General features: G+C 41.7%; 1 protein-coding gene across 2 annotated transcripts in view; it reads left to right on the forward strand.

Moving 5' to 3' along the window:
- The window catches only part of LOC139444761 (universal stress protein YxiE-like), a 38,270-nt gene extending 25,146 nt beyond the window's left edge, over window positions 1–13,124 (forward strand). For both annotated transcript variants that reach the window (XM_071225705.1, XM_071225706.1), the window contains 2 exons: window positions 10,801–10,892; window positions 11,221–13,124. In XM_071225705.1, the coding sequence (XP_071081806.1) occupies window positions 10,801–10,892; window positions 11,221–11,427 (299 nt within the window). In that variant the 3' untranslated portion in view covers window positions 11,428–13,124. The remainder of the gene's footprint in view (window positions 1–10,800; window positions 10,893–11,220) is intronic.
- Window positions 13,125–15,948: the final 2,824 nt, after the last annotated feature.

Genomic DNA, 15,948 nt, shown 5'->3' on the forward strand with positions numbered 1-15,948 from the left:
ACAATAAGTTATATGTGATGGTTTCATTCATCTAAGGCTGGTTACAATCATGGATTTTCTCAAACATGAACAACGCGCTGTAATAAAACTCCTTACCAAGGAGGGATGCAAAGCAAAGGAAATCCATGATCGCATGTGTAAAGTGATGGGTAAGGATGATCCTGACTATTCCACAGTTTGACGTTGGTCTCTACAGTTTAAAAGGGGTAGGTAGTCCATAGACGATGACCCAAGGTCAGGCAGGCCTTCAGATGCCACTCAACCGGAAACCATTGCTGCTATAGAAAGAAGAATTTTGTCTGACCGACGAGTGAAAGTATCTGAACTTTCTAGGGAATTCCAAATATCAGTTGGAACTGTTGGAACCATTTTTCATGAGCATCTTTGTATGTCCAAGGTATCTGCAAGATGGGTACCTAGAATCCTCAGAGCTCAAGATCGCCATAAGAGAACTGACAGTTGTCGAGACCTCCTTGATCTCTATACTGCTGATGAAGCCGAATTTCTTTCTCGTCTAGTGACAGGTGATGAAACATGGATCCACCACTGGGACCCAGAAACTAAATTGGAATCCATGCAATGGAAGCACCCCAATTCTCCGCCTCCGAGGAAGTTTCGCACTCAACCATCGGCTGTCAAGGTAACGGCCACCATATATTTTGGGATACAAGAGGAATATTACTGATTGTTTACATGCCACCAAAACTACAATCAATGGACTGTATTGTGCTAATGTAATGAAAGAATTGCGAAAATCTATTCGCCAGTAACGCCGTGGGATGTTAACACGTGGTATTCGACTTTTGCATGAGAACGCTCCGGTTCACTGAGAATTGCACTGGCCGCCATATGTGAATGTGGATTCGAACAGTTAAATCACCCACCCTACAGGCCAAATTTAGCCCCCAGTGACTATTTCCTGTTCCAGGAAATGAAATCATCCCTACGGGGAAGACGCTTCCAGGATGACGAGGACATAAAGGCTGCCACAGAGTCGTGGTTAGAGGGCCAATCTTTGGATTTCTATAAAAGTGGTATTAAAAGCTTGAAGGACAAATGGAATAAGTGTATTGAGGTGAATGGAGGTTATATTGAAAAATAAAAGTCCAAAAGATATTCTGCGACTTGGTCTTATATTGAAGTTGCAAAACTTATTGAACTCCCCTCGTATACAATTTATATACCGGATTCCTTGTGTAGTCAGGTTCAATGAACTACATACTACCTGTGCATTTCGTTTGTTGAAGAGTGTATATTCACCCATAAGTCACACAGTAAGAAGTCAATATAAACTGTCAATGCAAGAGAATAACCAGCTAACACTCTCCGCCATAACAGATTCCACTTGGCGTAAAGGGCAAATAGCTGTGGAAATGATATAAATGGACTACTGTAAATCAGTAATGAGACCAGGTGTTCGCGAAACTGTTACTCCTATGGTAATTTTCAGCACTAAAAAATCAAATGACATGAGTCATATCAACAAAAGTCAATCAATTTCAGAACAAGAATTATAACATATAACATACCTACACATATCAAAACATTTACAGCACCAGCAATTCAAATGAACAAAAATCAGAAGTGTCATATCAACACTAATAGAGTGAAAGCACATGAAGTTACACACCAAGCTTAAACCACCTCCATGAGTTGGTCAACCGCATCTAGGTACAGTATTTCCAACAGCGGAAACTATGGCCCACTTTCCGCCACATGTCTCCAGTGTACACCTCCAATGCGGGTATGTCGGGTGGACCTTATTGCTGTTGAAGGGTCGGTCGGGTAGCCTAGTGGTTACAACGTTCGCTCGTCACGCCGAAGACCCGTGTTCGATTCTAGACATGGGTACAATGTGTGAAGTCCATTTCTGGTGTCCCCCGCCGTGTTATTGCTGGAACATTGCTAAAAGCGGTGTAAAACCATACTCACTCACTCGTATGACACAAGTGTTTTGTGGTCGTATTCGACTACAGACAGTTTAGAGAAAACTATGTCAACATTTGTTTTTTTGTTTGTTTGTGTGTTTGTTAGTTTGTTGTTTTTATGCTACATGTTGATCACTAAAGCAGTTAGGACGACCTGACCTCTATCGGGTACAGCTGAAATATTGTTGATTCAACATTTTGGGTGAGTCACTCTCGCCTCTACCCATTTAATTTGTGTACACAAGGCTCCCCGCATCACCGTTCTCATCCCATCCTAAGTGCGCAGTTTCCACCTAATGGTAAAAAGAAAAAACAAAGGATTGCTTTTCATATAATAAAGTGTTGATGTTTATTGTCGAAAGTGGGGAAAAACCTTATGACAACTTGAGTTATCACCTGTCAAGATTGACGTTTTCTGGAAGTATTAGTTAAAATCATGTTTTCCGCTTGCGTGTTTCCAGGTGTAACTATTAAGTATTGAGTTACGATGTTGCTAGTATGTGTAAAGGCTCGTCTATCCCGTAAAGCCAGTCCATCTTCCTCAAGATCTTTGCAGGTTACCCCAATAACGTGAGTTGCCAAACATCTTACCTTTGCACTGAGCAACAACAACAGGAGGCAGAGTGTTTGTAATCGACTCCACCTACGCCGCATACCTGAACGCAGATCCATCTCCAGGCTATATGTGCCCCGTCTTCATGGCAGAACCTGATATCCTCCACCGGCGCTAGGTCATGTGGCGTCTTCTATAGCTCCTTCGGCTAATCTAAGACTAAACAAATGTCATATAGCGAATAATAATAGCTGCTGGGTGTTTGTAGACTAACATCTAGTCTCTGAAATGAACATATCTTACAGAAAAAACAGTTGTTCAGTTATCATAATAAAAATATAATAAAAGGGAGCCCAGTGACTCTCTTCATTTTCAGATACTGCAGTAATCTAGACTTGCAAAACATTATAGACTTGCATGGGCTGTATTTGATATATATTTTTATCAGTACTAATTCAGCTACATCGCGGTACGTAAATACCCGAGTCTGGACAAGCAGGAGACAACGATCGCGCCACCGAGATCTACATCCCGCATTTGTTGTGGTCCCCACAAATCGTTTGGCCGCTCATTTCCTAGTCCCCACCCTTCCTTCCTTCAAAATCCCCAAGTCCCCTCTGACGACCAGCAATGGAAGGTCATCATTTCTGTGAGTGAGTGTGGTTTTACGCCGCTTTTAGCACATTCCAGTAATATCACGGCGGGGGGACACTAGATATGGGTTTCACACATTGTACCCATGTGGGGAATCGAAATCATGTGGGGTCATCGGCGTGACATATAGCAAAAGGAGTTTTTGAATTAGTGACACACTTTTTCAGCCAATGTGGCCACGGATGTCTACAGCAACTGTACTTCAAAGTCTTTAAAGACTCCCTGATTATTGTATTGTCAATGCTATGTAGTAGAACGTAATGTGTACTTGCAAGAATATACAGCTGATTCTAATTCTATATTGGATGCAGCAAACTTCGGCACATCTTTAAATTCATAAAAAGATTGTTGTACAAAGGTCTTGTATCAAAGGAAATATGAAGATGCATCTATACATTTTAGTACAGGTTCGTTCATTTACGTTCTCTCTGTATCTTTTTACAGCAGGGAGCACTGATTGACATGTCAGTCATCTAAAGCTCCGTAATTCTTTGTGCAGAGTTTCGTCTCTTTGGCGTGCCAGGATCCTGCGATCTTTGTTCGAATGGCCAATGGCTTTTCCATGAGTTGTAACACTGTCGCAAACCTGCACCTCTCCGGGCTTTCCTACCACATTAAGCTGACTGTTGGAAATGACGTTAAACCCACATCACTCACTGTGGCTTCGCTTTAACATCACAGTTACTATTGATACAGAAACATCTAAAGTTAGTGTTTACGTTAATGAGTATAGATCGTAAACATGTATAAACTAAGGACGTTGAAAAAGTGTGCGTGCGTGAATGCGTGTGTATGTGTGTTATACGCCTGTATGTAATCGAGTCTGGGGCAGACAATCTAGTGATTGATATTGTGAGCAACGAACCACGCCATCGGGGCATGATAACAATGACATGCATGAACCAAGTCTGACCACACGATCCATTTGTCGTTCTGCCGTAGCTGTATTAACGTGTATAGCCCCTGTTCTGCCGGAGCTGTATTAACGTGTATAGCCCCTGTTCTGCCGGAGCTGTATTAACGTGTATAGCCCCTGTTCTGCCGTAGCTGTATTAACGTGTATAGCCCCTGTTCTGCCGTAGCTGTATTAACGTGTATAGCCCCTGTTCTGCCGGAGCTGTATTAACGTGTAAAGCCCCTGTTCTGCCGTAGCTGTATTAACGTGTATAGCCCCTGTTCTGCGGGAGCTGTATTAACGTGTATAGCCCCTGTTCTGCCGTAGCTGTATTAACGTGTATAGCCCCTGTTCTGCGGGAGCTGTATTAACGTGTATAGCCCCTGTTCTGCCGGAGCTGTATTAACGTCTATACCCCGTGTTCTGATTCATCCTCTGTAGTCGAGACCTGACAATGGTGAGTGAGTACCTCGTTCACGTGAGACTAATCTATAAATACGAGCGCGATACCACATGGTACACCCACTTGGTAATCTCGCGAGACCAACGTAATCTGCATCAAGTGAAGTTTTCTCGGTGCTATTGGACTTTCATCATGTAATTAAACACACCGTAATACATGTGTGTACACACCTGGCAACTATGTATCGACGCAAGTAATAGGAGCCTTTGTATACCAACGAATGATCATATACACAGGTGCGCTTGCATAAAGAGCGTGGAAGTAGGGGGATGGGGCTCAGTTGGGTCGATATTGACTAAGGTGTTTTATTTATCGAGTTTTGACCAGATAAACCAGTGGTTGATATTATGAGCACCGTCCCATTTCCAGTTTGTCTATACAGCATATCAATACCATGCGTGAATGGGAGACTGTGTTTTTGTTTAATTCAGGTAATAATTAACTTTGGGTATTGCTTACTGCGGCGTCAAACAATAAACAAACAATTAACTGCTGTAGTAATCTACAGTTGTGTTTGCACAGGCTCAGTGGTGCTTCTCGTGATCCCCTCCGTGATATTGCTGGAATATTGCTAAAAGCGGCGTAAAACCATACTCACTCACTGTTTCGGCAGACAATCGAGACTGATTATTCTCTTGGATTGACGTTTTGATTGAATTTGAATTTAAAGAATATACCCCTGAAATATATCAAATCGCTAACGTCTTATCGTAGATCCCACAGTGTCCAGTCTGTCTGTTGTCTTTACCAGTGATCCATGTATGACCTCTAACCTTTCTCCTGATCTATATACAACACGGTACCACCGCCGTTGATGCTGCGAGGTACAGCACCATTGCCGCAATGAAAACAGCGATATCAAGACTGCAGCACTACAGTGAACCTGGCGTCGCTGTGCCGGGGTGGCGCTGATCTCTCGGCACCGCCTCGTTAAGGCGTCACTCAGTGGTGCTTGATTGATAGTTGATGCGAATAACTAGTGAATATTACTTGACGCATACTGGTCTGAAAGTAATTGCATTTCCCCTCATCACATTACCACATTATGACAAATGGTATATTTGGGATAACACTTTCCAGATCTTTCGTGATCCAGACTACCACTTGTCGGGCTTTCTCTTTTTATGGAATTCTCGGTGGCTGAGTGGGTTAGATCGCTGACTTTGTATGCTGGCGAATAGATGCCTCACTCTGGCAGTGTGGGTCCGAATCCAAGACGGGACCCAAAAGTACGAGAATCTTTATTTTAATAAGAAAGTCGGGGTATAGGACTTCAGCAACCCATGCTTGCCGTAAAAGGCGACTAACGGGGTCGGGTGGTCAGGCTCGCTGACTTGGTTGATGCGTGTCATCGTATCCCAATTGCGTGGGTCGATGCTCATAACGTCAATCACTGGATTGTCTGGTTCAGACTCGACTATTTACAGACCGCCGTCATATATCTGGACTATACCTGAGTGCGGCGTTAAACAACAGACAAACAAACAAATAAAATACTGCAGACTTACATCAGTTAAGATTGTTTCATGTGACCACTTTCTAAATGGCATTGTGTGTTCACATTATCCTCTTAATATAAATTGCTGATTTATATATGTGGATGTAATTATGTAAACGTTATTTCTAAACCAGTGTACCACGAACCAGTTAAAGCTTTTATCTTTATAGTGAGTGAATGACATCATTGGTTTATGTCGCTAGCAGTATTTCAATCATTTGACGACATGTCAGCTAAATGTGGGAGGAAAGCCCGAAGAGATGCAGGTATTAGAAGTTTACCACTTTGTGAAACAACGAGGACGGGTTTGGTGCTGACAAACCTAGAAACACAATCAGAGCGAATATGGTATTCGAACAAACGCCTCGTTTCAGAGAAATGCGGCGCTTTTGCTGACTGGATCCCACGTCCTTCTGTATGGATACCTATGCTTGTTTGTATGTGTATATCTCCTTTACCGTATCCTTGTCAGATGCTGACGGAAACAGGTATTGGGTGATCACAATGGGCGGTGTACATGTGTGTCGGACAGGAGCTCTCAAACTGCCCACGGCCCCGCTTCACAAAGCGACAGTAGCGCGGCGATTTTCTCGCGCAGTTTAACATAGACTTACGATAGTCGCAGTGCTCTACCGCTTTGAGAAACGGGCCTAGTTGATAGTATGTGAACGTGACCATATCACACAGACCACCCGGTGTCACACTGTTTGATAGTGAGTCACAGACACCTGCATGTGACTGGACTCGTACAATGGACACCAAGTGGGCTACATATGTTTTATGGAAATGGTTTGGTCGGTTCTATTTTTTATTATCACACAAACAACCATATACAGTTTGTCTTAGTCCGGGGTCGAGCCTGTATATGATATAGTAAGTGAGGTAATAGTGTATACACCTGTCTCCACCTATATCATGGCGACTCGCTAATAGCTTGGACCAGGCAAACCACGGGTTGATGGCATGAGTATTGATCCGCGCCATCGGGGTGCCATGACATTCAATACATATATTGTAACCACCCAATACACATTGTATCGACTCTGACAGGCATAGGTTGTTAAGGGCCTATCTACCCCGACTCCCTACGAAGACTATACATACCAAAGAAAACAGAGAGAGTTGCTGAGATGAAGCTGGTGTAAAAACTATATTGCAGTTATCGCTTTTATGAAGTCATGTATCATTTTTTAATATTCTTTGAAGTTGTCTTGAATGGTATTTCATGATCGCTGACGATACCCAATTACATGTAATAGAAACTTCGACAATGTTTTCCCTCAGAGCCGATGTCTGATAATGAATGCGAAGAACTGCGATGCGGACACGATACAACTCATGAGAGCGATCACAAGAACTGATACGAACTCTTTCGGGTTTCAATATACGGCAAAAATCAAGTTACTCTTGTTGTGGCTGCAAAACCGTGACTTCAACTCACAGATTACATCATATTCCAAGATCGGAGAGATTATTGAAGGAAATATTCATGTTCCATTGCTGTTATTATTTCTAAGTTTACTCCTTATAACCCCCTTGGTGCCTGTAGACGGCTTCAGAGACTACCGCTGGAACATAGATGATGTTAGCATCGTCGTCTGGAGTACCGTGCTATCAGTATAGGCAGTGTGCCAAATGCACAACAGCCGCAACTAAAATGTACCTTGCCAAATATTAGCCAAATAGCGCACCACAGCATTTCACATTGGTTTAATGAGCCTGGAAATAAACAACAGACTGTGTCAGTAACAGGTCAGTAGTCATTAACATTGCGGTATATAAGTAACCCAGCTGTTGTGTATCATATACTCAAGGGGTTTTATTTTGTGGCATCTACAAACTGCTTCACAAGTGGGGCTCTTAGCAGTTTATTGACTCAATATAATGTTATGCTTTAACCCGAATGTTCCTTCGAAGGTCGGTCATAGCTTGTGTTTAGACAGTTTCACTACTATGACAGGTGAGTGAGTTGATTTTACTGCGCTTTGAACAGTTGTTTTCAGTTATATCACTGCGTGACAGCTTGTTGTTGGGGATAGGGGTTGGGGCACCCTGAGCTAATGCGGGGGTTAGCCATTTACCAATTTGCTGAAATCAACCAGCCTGGGTTCGGTGCTGACAAACCAAGATTTTATATCAGTGTGAATCTACTTCAGGGGATCCTTGCACACTTAAGGAACGCAACTCTGGAGGGTAAATTACGGTGCATTAGACGACTGGGTCACCCGTGCCATAAATCTAATGCATGTAACTACTCGGTGAAAAGTTTAAGATTTACTCTCTTCCTGGTCCAACAGAATCCTACTGACACAATGATTCAATATTGACACACCTTGATAGGTCGAACTCTATTAACTCGAAGAATCCATACTGACACAGTGGTCTAATATCGACACTTCTCTTTGTTCAACGAATAACACCACATAGTGGCGATGGTCCTAAGGTTTCACACAAAACAGCCCATGCAAGTCTATAAAAGTGGGCAAGTCTAGATTCCTGAAGTGAGTCTCATGGCTCCTTTTTATTAAAATATTCTTATTTCAAGATAATTTAACAACTGTTTTTTAAAGATATGTTCACTTCAGACACTAGATGTTAGCCTTCGAGTCAGTGAGAGAATGGGGCCTTACACATTCGCCATCAGTGTGTTCAAAATACTGCAGTGAGTGAGTTGTGTTTAACGCCGCTTTTAACAGTATTCCAGTCATATCACGGCGTGTCAGCTTAATGTGAGAGGAAAGTCCGAAGTGATGCAGGTCTCAGACATTTACCACTTCGGTGAAAACCACGAACACGGGCATGGTCCTGACAAACCTAGAAACATATTCGGGGCGAACCGGAATTCGAACAGGTTTCTGGCGTGCCCAAGGGACGCTACTCTACACAGCGAATTGCGCCCGTGCCCCCCAAAATACTGCAGAAACCAAGAAACGTTCACTAAATGCTGCTAATTTTCTGTTTATGTATTCTATTCACCGTCTACCTATTTTAGCCTATTGTAATTCATATGTGAAAATAGGAGGTTGTTTAATTTCCTTGGAGTATAACGCCCGGTCGTTTATACGTGAGTTATTGCCAACCGTTTGGTAGTTGATTAACAAGTGCCCTATCTGCCTTATTGATCGTGTACCTGTATAGGGAATTTATGGTCATTCACAAAAAGAGAAAGGGAAATAAAATATATTAGCTGAGAAAACATATCCATAAATCACATATGTATAGGTTAGACCACGAGGACCCAGTGTCTAATCGTTGAAACGGTTAATTAAACCACGAGGCGCGCAGCGCTGGGTTGTTTAATTAACCCATTTCAACGATTATACAGTAGTCTAACATACTTAAACCATGTCCACCATTTAAAGCATCTAAAAAGCTTAATAAACATAGTATTGTTAAACGTATTTTGAAAGATAGTCAATAACTCTATGCTCAACTTTGAGAACACGGTGTGGTCCCGCGTGAAGCACGTGAAATATGTTTACGCGAGCCTTTCGCACGTGCACCTCGAGTTTGCCGATTTCGGTTATGAAATGCATGTCCCGGGGCAAGTATACCATTCATTTTGGACCAACTCGAGCACATTTATCAATCACCTAATATTTCTTGCCCATGTTGATGGGCCTATTATGAGCAAACATAGCCCGGATCAAGATAATAGTAATTTCTTTTCCAGCTGTTCAGAGTAACGTGCTGTATAAAAATATCATAAAACATATTTCACAGTTCTTAAACGGATAAGCAATTAGTCCTGATGTTACTAAAATATTAAGTTGTTAATTTCTTATATTTTTTTAATTTATCGCCGTGGCAGAAGACTACATTCGTTGTTCTCTCGTGCGGACTTCGCGGGTTCGAATCCCGCTGGCGTGAAACATTTTTCATGAAATTGTTATATCATCAAGATAATTGTAGGGCAAAAAATAGCTTCATTGCCAAGTGGTGTATAAAAAATAATTCAGTTAAATAGACCACGGTCACAGTCAAAGGAGCCATGTATTCAGCTGTCATAATACGAATCCCGACTCATACCCGTCCATATACCAACGTGTGTGTTAAAACTGTTCTTCAAAACTATAAGGCCCGTGATTAATGTTTCATGTTTTTGTTATGCCCAGTGGCAGTGTAAGTAGACAGAGCCTCGTTATGGTGTCAACAGAAACCGATTAGTTGCCACAACAAAGTGATGAAGTACTCCTTGTTTATCTCTGCTCGAAATTACTTCTGATGTTCCTATTGACTTAAAATGCATGAGATTTATCCAAGGTTGTTCATTTCGCCATTTGCTTTTCCTCTCAGAGCCCCGATCAATCTCCCCCGGTCCCTATTGCTCGCCATGCTATTAACAAGAATAGATTGAAAATGACAAACAACACAGGAGATGTGTGCGTCTTATCTGAGATATTTATTCAGGATCTTATGATAGAATACCAGGATCTTATAGCCACGAAGTGATTACCTCTCATGATATCCCATCTTTTCAAACACTGAATAAATACATGCAATGTTAGTTTTGCATTAACTTGGAAGAAAATACCTCGGAGTGTTAATGTAAAAGTTCATGATGGAGACTCGGCATCTGAAAAAAACATCCTTTGTACGAGAATCATAAGTGCACACGTCAATCAATAAGACAAACAACTCAAACTCGTGTTTTTCAGTTAAAATGATTAACGTAGCGTTTTCTGTCACCCTGTTTTGTTCGTTACTGGGTCAGTGTCAGATACAACTGAAAGCATTGTGGAAAAACGTTTTTTAACAGCGTCTGTGCCATGCGGGGTCTGAGATTTAAATGGTTATTATACTTTTTAGGTCCAGGCCGAACCGCCAAGATGTTCAAGGAATACACTGAGGCACTGCGCTGTATAGAGGAGAAGTTTGGAACACTGATGGCCAATGCGGGGGTCTGTATGACACGTGCTTCATAACATAAATGTACAATTCTTGAATAAATCTGTACATTTCCTAACTATGTTAAGGAGCTAGAGTTTCATGCGCAAATTATTGACAGACATCAGAAAATGGACCATGTAACGGTAGAGCGAATATCAGAATCTGGTGAAGTCTACTCAGCCTGCACACACTACGACCCGTTGGGCCAGCCACGTGGTGGGGTATAGGGGTATGAGCGGGGTTAGGGTGGAGGGAAGAAGAACTAATAGGGGTAGACCTATTCGATCCCATACCGTGTACCAATATCAAGCAAAACGTCAAACGGTGTGTTTGTTTCAGATGCACGGTAAAATCCGGAAGGGGAACGGCAAGCCGGGCGAGGCCATCATCCAAGCGGCTGCGGAGGAGGGGGCGAGCATGATCGTCACGGGGACCCGGGGATTGAGTAAACTCAAGCGAACATTCCTCGGCAGCGTCAGTGACTACGTGGCCCACCACTCTCCCGTCCCCGTCATCATCTGCAGGCGGAGTGAAAGGAGTACATGAACACCTGCCAATCAACGCGGCACGTGGTTGTACATTTCTGTGCCCATAACAGTGACATATATATATATATATACACTAAACCTTTACGGATGAAAGGATAAATGACATATTTGTGAACCCCAAAGAAAGTGATGACATTTGAGGACGACGTCGACGTCGTCCAAGCTGACACGGAACGTCGTTGACGTCAACACCATGTTGTTCAGTGCAACATCCAACCGTCGTTGTCTCCTCCACAAAACAAAAAACTTGTAAAATAGTTTCCATACATATTAATTAATGTAACGTCATAATTTTAGAACCCGGTTGTTAGCCGTCAATGACCTCGTGATTCAGCCGACATGCCGTCTACAGACAGGATGGACATTGCTATTCTTTGTGATATGCTCCCACTATACCGCTGAAAGATGCGGCCACACGTTGGATGTGTCGCTTTATATATGGTTGTTGTTTCTATACTTGTGTCAGCATCCCTCATTCATCATGTCTGATAAGTACGCTGTCCTTTGTTTGTTGTACATGAATTTGTATTCCAACTTCCAATATTCTAAAGAATAGATCAGAAAAAAACATCACATAACGATTGATTTCGTAAAGTGCAATTATTGAAAGAGAATTATTTTTTAAATTATCAATATTCTCAACTGTCAACATGACACTTTTAAACCTGAAATATAAAAGTGTATGTGTGAAATGTCGATTCGGATACACGAAGTATAAAAATTTGCAAAGGTGGTTAAAATTGGATGATATTTGAAGCGCCCATAAAATATTTACCGCCGTGTTGCCACGCGTGTTGTTTACAGAATAACCTATTGTCGATGTTCTAGTTTATATTCCAAAAAAATATATCATATGTAGCGATTATCGTATGAAATACCGCACTACACACATATAGATTAAAGTTTAACTTGAAAGCCTGAAAACAAACCACATTGATATAACCGAGCACGTCTGTGTAATGTATTTTATGAACAGTATGTAAATATAGTCTATGACACCACTGTCAAACGATAAGCTATCTACTATGCATGCCCTTGCCAATTTGTAATTTATAGATGGTTGTAGACAATGGAACCCCGTTAATCCGGACGATACGGTTTTATTTAAATTATCGACATTAACGAATTGTATGTTGAGCATATTTAACGATCGCAACAGAAAATAAATGTCCGGGATAACGAGGTTTGACTATACCTCAATGTTCAGTGGTGTGATAGGCGAAGTAAAATCCTGATTTACTTTTAAGGAATATTATTTTTATAAGTTTCTGTGTTTGATTCTGCATTGTCCGCTATCTATAGTACTTAATAACCCCATATACATCACTAGGGATAATCTGTGTGTCCAGCAACGCACTGCTCCATTTAAAGGGGGACGAGACTCCAGCGAACTTCGCGTGAAAAGGTTTGATGTCAATCAAAACCCAATTTGGCTGATTGTTTTCCTAAATTATATGAGACGTGATTCTCGCAGTTATTGACCCATATAGTGCCTCAGCTGCACTCGGGTATAGTAGTCATACATTGCCTAGACTTAAACTGGGCATGGGAAACATCCTGGAGCGAAGTCCCCCTTTAAGGCAGCTCCCTCGTGTACAAACCTGTCTATCTGAATCAAGTGTTGACCTAGCTGTGTAACTATTTGTTTTGTATTTAGTCACGTTCTAGGTATAAAACTTCCTACCCTGCGATGTATTGTCGTTGTTGTTGTTTATTTAGTTGGGTCGTTGGCGATTTGGGTTTAACGCTGGTTTGACGGGTGTATCAGTTATGTCACCACGTGTTTTACCCCTTTACCCCACGAGCATGGGTGTGGTGCTGACAGACAAAGGATCATAATCAGGGCGAATGTGGGATTCGAACCCCGGATCATTAGATCCTGGCAACTCATCACAGCGCATTGCAGCTCCTAAGAAGTGGTATGCGATATTATAGCCCTCTTGAAGTAATACATCACAGACATGTGTGCAATAGTGCGGCGCGTTAATAATAATAATAATAATAATAATAATAATAATAATAATGAGTGTCAACCAATCGAATGTGGGACATAATCTCAATGTCGGTGTTGATTTTGTTGATGGTTCTTACTGCTGGACGGTACTGACCTGACTGTCAACCAATGGAAGTGCCATATCAAGTCGGCCCAGACTCAGTTTTTAAAGGAGAGGCTATCTGATCGACCACTGCATCGAGTTTATGTCCAGTCTGTTGAGAAGTTCAGCAATCCTGCAGAGTCCTTTGCTTGGATGAAGTCGTCTGGCCTGAAAAGTGAAACAGAAGGCTTTCTGTTTGCTGCTAAGGACCAGTCACTTCCAACTCGAAACCGTTAATGTGTGATTTTGCATCAAAATGTAAATATGAAATGTAGATTATGTAATAAATTTAATGGGACTGTCCAACTAATTGTCAGTGGATGCACAGCTTTGGCACAAACACAGTATCTTAAACGACATGATGGTTTTGCTCGATCATTTTATTACCGTCTTCGCCTTGCTTGTGGTTTTGACACAGAGGTCCATCCATGGTACGACCCGGAATATGTAGAGGGCGTCATGGAAAATGATAAATACAGAATCCTATGGAATAGGCCCGTTTACAGCCTCTGACATATCCTGGCCAACAAACCTGGACAAACCTGATCTTGTCCTTTTTGATAAATCCAATGAAATCATTTATATCATTAAATTTTCTGTTCCTTTTGACACTAATGTGATTTGGCAAGATTGAGGAAAAACATGGCAAATATGCAGACCTCGCTTTAGAAATTTCACGCTTGCATCCCAAGTACCAAGTTGTCCGACTCCCCATTGTTCTCGGTGCCTTAGGTTTGGTACCTCCCAATCTGTTGACTGACATTGGGAGAGTACCCGGGTTTGCTACCAGGAATACAGCCCTTCTGACAATCTGGGTAATGCACAAGGCTGCAGTGTTGGAGAGTCTTCACATTCTCCGAAAAGTTCTGGGTGGGGTTGACTAGGCAGCGCTTCCTGGGAGAAGTCCCCCATTCGCTGTCTGGGCTGCATGTAGAGGGGGCAAGGGCCCTGAGCTGATGATGAGCCTAACCAGCCGGACTGTGCCAGGATCACCCAAACCCTCTTTGCTGCATTTTTCATTTTAATCTTATACTACTACTACTACTACTACTACTAATAATAATAATAATAATAATAATAATAATAATAATAATAATAATCCAATAGTGTGAATGGCTAATCCTATTCACTCTTACAGATCCACAGTTTCAGTTTGAATTTTGAGGAGACGAAAACAGTTTTCAAAGAATACTTTGAAAGTCAAAACGATTTCATATCCTGGCTAACTACATACTATTGTATTATCAGGTATAGTTTCGGTTTCAATTCCTTGTGTTACACTGTAGACCTAACATCCCTGAGAAGCAAGCTGAGCTGGGGTGTTGAGGAAGGACCCGTGTATCCACCGTATGCAGTAGTAGTAGTAGTAGTAGTAGTAGTAGTAGTAGTAGTAGTAGTAGTAGTAGTAAGAGTAGTTCATCCCTCAACTCACGCGCGTCGTTGAAGCATTGACCAAATCAAGTAAAGTCAAGTCATAGTTTATGTAACAGAGCTCAAGCCAGATACAGATGGTTTACAGTATACATCCAAGCGCACAATTCCCTGACGTCAAATGTCTGATGTGTTAAGTCGTGTATACAATCGTCGGCAACCCTGATTAACTGTAAAACGAAAGGTGGTATTAAAACTAACATCTAGTCTCTGAAATGAACATATTTTACAAAAAAAACCACTTGTCAAATTACCACAATGAAATAGAATGAAAAGGAGCCAAGGACTTTCTTCATTTAAGCTACAGTAATCTAGACTTGCCAGATATTATTGACATGCTTGGTCTCTGTTGGATATATTTGTTTCAGGGTCTGTATGACAGACTAAGGTGCTACACGCACATTAGATGTCGCGTCAAATGAACCCTTTGACCGTCCAATCTAAAAAAAAAAAGGATGTGAGGGTTCATGTCGATTCGGAAATTTCGATTTTGAAAAAGTAAACTTTCGATTTATCTCACAAATGATGTATCCACAAAAACAGAATGGTTATTTACATTCGGGAGGTAATATTTTTGGTTCGTTTTAAAATATAGAAATTAGATATGTTGGCCTGAATGCTTCACTCACTCGTGCCGAGAATATAGAAGTCTGGGAGCTCATTGGCTGATGGTAGGTCTATGGCGGGGTCCTCAGATCGTAATGCAGACTTGCCATGTGCCGTTTAGCAGGAAACACTTTGATTTTAATGAGTTTGAGAAAGAAGTTAAAAAGCTGAAGTAGTAATGATAGTAGTAGTAGTAGTAGTAGTAGTAGTAATAGTAGTGAGTGAGGTGAAATGGGGTTTAACGTCGCGTCTAAGATCGCGTGTGTGTGTGTGTGTGTTTGTGTGGCAGCTTGTACTAGTCCGGAATAATGCCGATTTATAGTGCTAGCTCACTGAGATACCATGCCGCAGATTAACATGAATACCCCACTCAGACACAGTATACT

The sequence above is a fragment of the Haliotis cracherodii genome, unplaced genomic scaffold, assembly GCF_022045235.1.
Source record: "Haliotis cracherodii isolate W230 unplaced genomic scaffold, xgHalCrac1.p SCAF_6, whole genome shotgun sequence".
In the NCBI taxonomy this organism is placed as follows: domain Eukaryota; kingdom Metazoa; phylum Mollusca; class Gastropoda; order Lepetellida; family Haliotidae; genus Haliotis; species Haliotis cracherodii.